This window comes from Austrofundulus limnaeus, unplaced genomic scaffold, assembly GCF_001266775.1.
Source record: "Austrofundulus limnaeus strain Quisiro unplaced genomic scaffold, Austrofundulus_limnaeus-1.0 Scaffold46, whole genome shotgun sequence".
Taxonomy (NCBI): Eukaryota; Metazoa; Chordata; class Actinopteri; order Cyprinodontiformes; family Rivulidae; genus Austrofundulus; species Austrofundulus limnaeus.
The window spans coordinates 50,820-53,356 of record NW_013952448.1 but is presented as its reverse complement, the minus strand read 5'-3'; the positions used below and the strand labels follow the sequence as shown (position 1 = coordinate 53,356).

Here is a 2,537-nt window from a genome sequence, read left to right as displayed (position 1 = left end):
ATAATTGGGTCCCAAACCCAACTTTGGGAACCAAAGTGCAGTGGTTCCCAAACTTTTCAGCTTTTGACCCACAAAATAACAGTAGCAGAGACCTGTGCCACCAGATATTTTTGGATGATAAACATTTGTATCGGGTCAACAAAACACGGGCATAGTAACAATATTTTTATACTACATTTATCCATTTTAAATACACTAACCTCACTCCTTTGTAACAACTAAGTTAAAAATGTAATTAATTCATAAAATATTTCAGGACCCCATCTTGAAGTTTTGGGACCCCACTTTGGGTCCCGACCCCAACTTTGGGAAACACTGATACATCATAAACAGTTCTTGTCAAACAGTATAAAATGTTAATGATGTTCCAAGTGTAAATCTTATTTTTTAATCATTATTAACAATAAAACATTGTTTATGATGAAGTGATGAAAGTGCAGAGGTGTTTCATCCAGGACAAACAGCAGCTCAGTAGACCAGCTGACTCCCCCTTCCTCCTCCTCCTCCTCCTCTTCCTCTTCCTCCTCCTCCTCCTCCTCCACCTCCTCCGCCTCACGTTGTTATTCTCCTCCTCCGGCTGCAGTTCTGCTCTCTCCCCGGCCTCTGAGCGGATGATCCAGCCGACCTCACCGCGCGCGGCTGCTTTCAACCTGCATGTTTGCTGCTGAGCGCTTATGTGAGCCCCTCGGGACCGGATCCGTCAGGACCAGAAGCTGACAGGTGTCCCACCAGAACTGAACTTGTGTGAAACGGTTTTGTGCGCCGGAACTTTAGAAGAACGGATCGAACTTTTCAGTTTAAAGTTAGAAGTGGAGTTTTTTTTGTTCCGTGGAGATGAGTGGATCGCTGTGGATTTCTTCGTGTCCCCTCGCGGTTTGAACAGGAACACCATGCTGCCTGTGCGGCTCCTGTTCCTGTTAGTGGGCTGCGGTCAGCTCCACGCCACTTTCAGTCCGGATCGTGGCTCGTCCGCCGCAGACAAGAACGCGCACAGGCGGAGATGGCGCAACAACGGAACGATGATACGTGGAGGCAGTGCGCGCGTGTCGTGGTCTGACACTGGCAGCTCTGAGGCCTATAAGCTGGGGGAGACACGCGGGTCCCGGTGGGCTGTGCGTAAAAGTCACGCGCAAAATGGAACGAAGGCAACTCAATCGGAGCCAGGAGATTTACGCACAGCCACCCTGCCAGGAGGAACCGGATGTGGTGGAGGAGACGCGCTTAACGGAACAAAATGCACAACCAGAACCGGTAGACACCAGGAGAGGAGCGGTTCGGGTCTGAAGACCGGCAGGGCTCGGCGTGACTTACGGTCGGAAGGTCCTGCAGGGGCCATGGCGCAGGGCCAGGACACCGGACATCCCAACATAAGTGATTATGAGGAGGAGTACTCCCTGCCGGACCTCCCCGACACCACACTGGAGCCCGTGAACCCCCGGACCCGCCGCAAGCCGGTGAAGAATCCGTTCTACCCGCCCTCCGCGGAATCTTACGGCGCGTACGCGGTGACGCTGGCCGCCGCCGTCATCTTCAGCGTGGGGATCATCGGGAACGTGTCGCTCATGTGCATCGTGTGTCACAACTACTACATGAGGAGCATCTCCAACTCGCTGCTCGCCAACCTCGCGCTCTGGGATTTCCTCCTCATCTTCTTCTGCCTGCCGCTCGTGGTGTTCCACGAGCTCACCAAGAACTGGCTGCTGGGAGAGTTCTCGTGCAGGATTATCCCCTACCTGGAGGTGAGAGGGGAGGGGGTCCTGATGCTGGATGTTATCAGGAGGTGACAGGGAACTGAAATGAACCAATGATGGAGTTAGTTTTCACTGAGACTATGGATCTGTAGTGTTTTATGGTCATTTACTGAGGCTGTGAGACCTTTAATCCATCATCTTCACTTGTTCCTGCCCGGGTCATGGGGTTCACAGGTGTCCATATCAAGCAGTCACTGTGTGAGAATGGGGGCACATTCAGAACAAGTCCATCACAGAGCCACAGAGAAACACGAGGCAAACAACCTGTTCCTCAGAATATAAAATCAAACATCCATCACTGTTTGTCAGACAGAGCAGAAACAAAAATTACAACAAAACATCATCATCGTCCTTTGTTATTTTTTGTATTCTTATGGTCACATGGTCATGTGACTTATTCACCCAAAACAAACAGCCCCCCCCACCCACCCCCACACACACACACAGTTTTATCTTCCTAAGGCCCAGACTTTTGCTTAGTGTGCATTTTTTATTTCCCCCATCTGTTTCAGATCATCGACCCTCAGAAACATACAAACAAACATTGTTTTTGAGCTGTTAGGAGTTGAAAATATAATTATATATTTATTTAAGATGAAACTGAAAGGTGAAATCTAGTCCCCCTGAATGACAAACCGTTCAAAACCAAAGTCCTCAACATCAGGATGCGTGGTCTCAGATTGTTATTTAATGCCTTTTTTTAATAAAGATAATAAAGGAAAACAAAATTCGGTAAGTTTAGAAGTGACCAGGTTTTTCTCAATAAGTAATAACAGTGGTATGACC

At 48.9% G+C, this 2,537-nt stretch overlaps 1 protein-coding gene across 1 annotated transcript in view; it reads left to right on the top strand.

Moving 5' to 3' along the window:
- The first annotated feature begins 577 nt into the window (after positions 1-577).
- The window catches only part of gpr37a (G protein-coupled receptor 37a), an 8,768-nt gene continuing 6,808 nt past the window's right edge, over positions 578-2,537 (top strand). Inside the window, exon 1 of the mRNA XM_014007942.1 lies at positions 578-1,739. Within this exon, the coding sequence (XP_013863396.1) occupies positions 891-1,739 (849 nt within the window). The 5' untranslated portion in view covers positions 578-890. The remainder of the gene's footprint in view (positions 1,740-2,537) is intronic.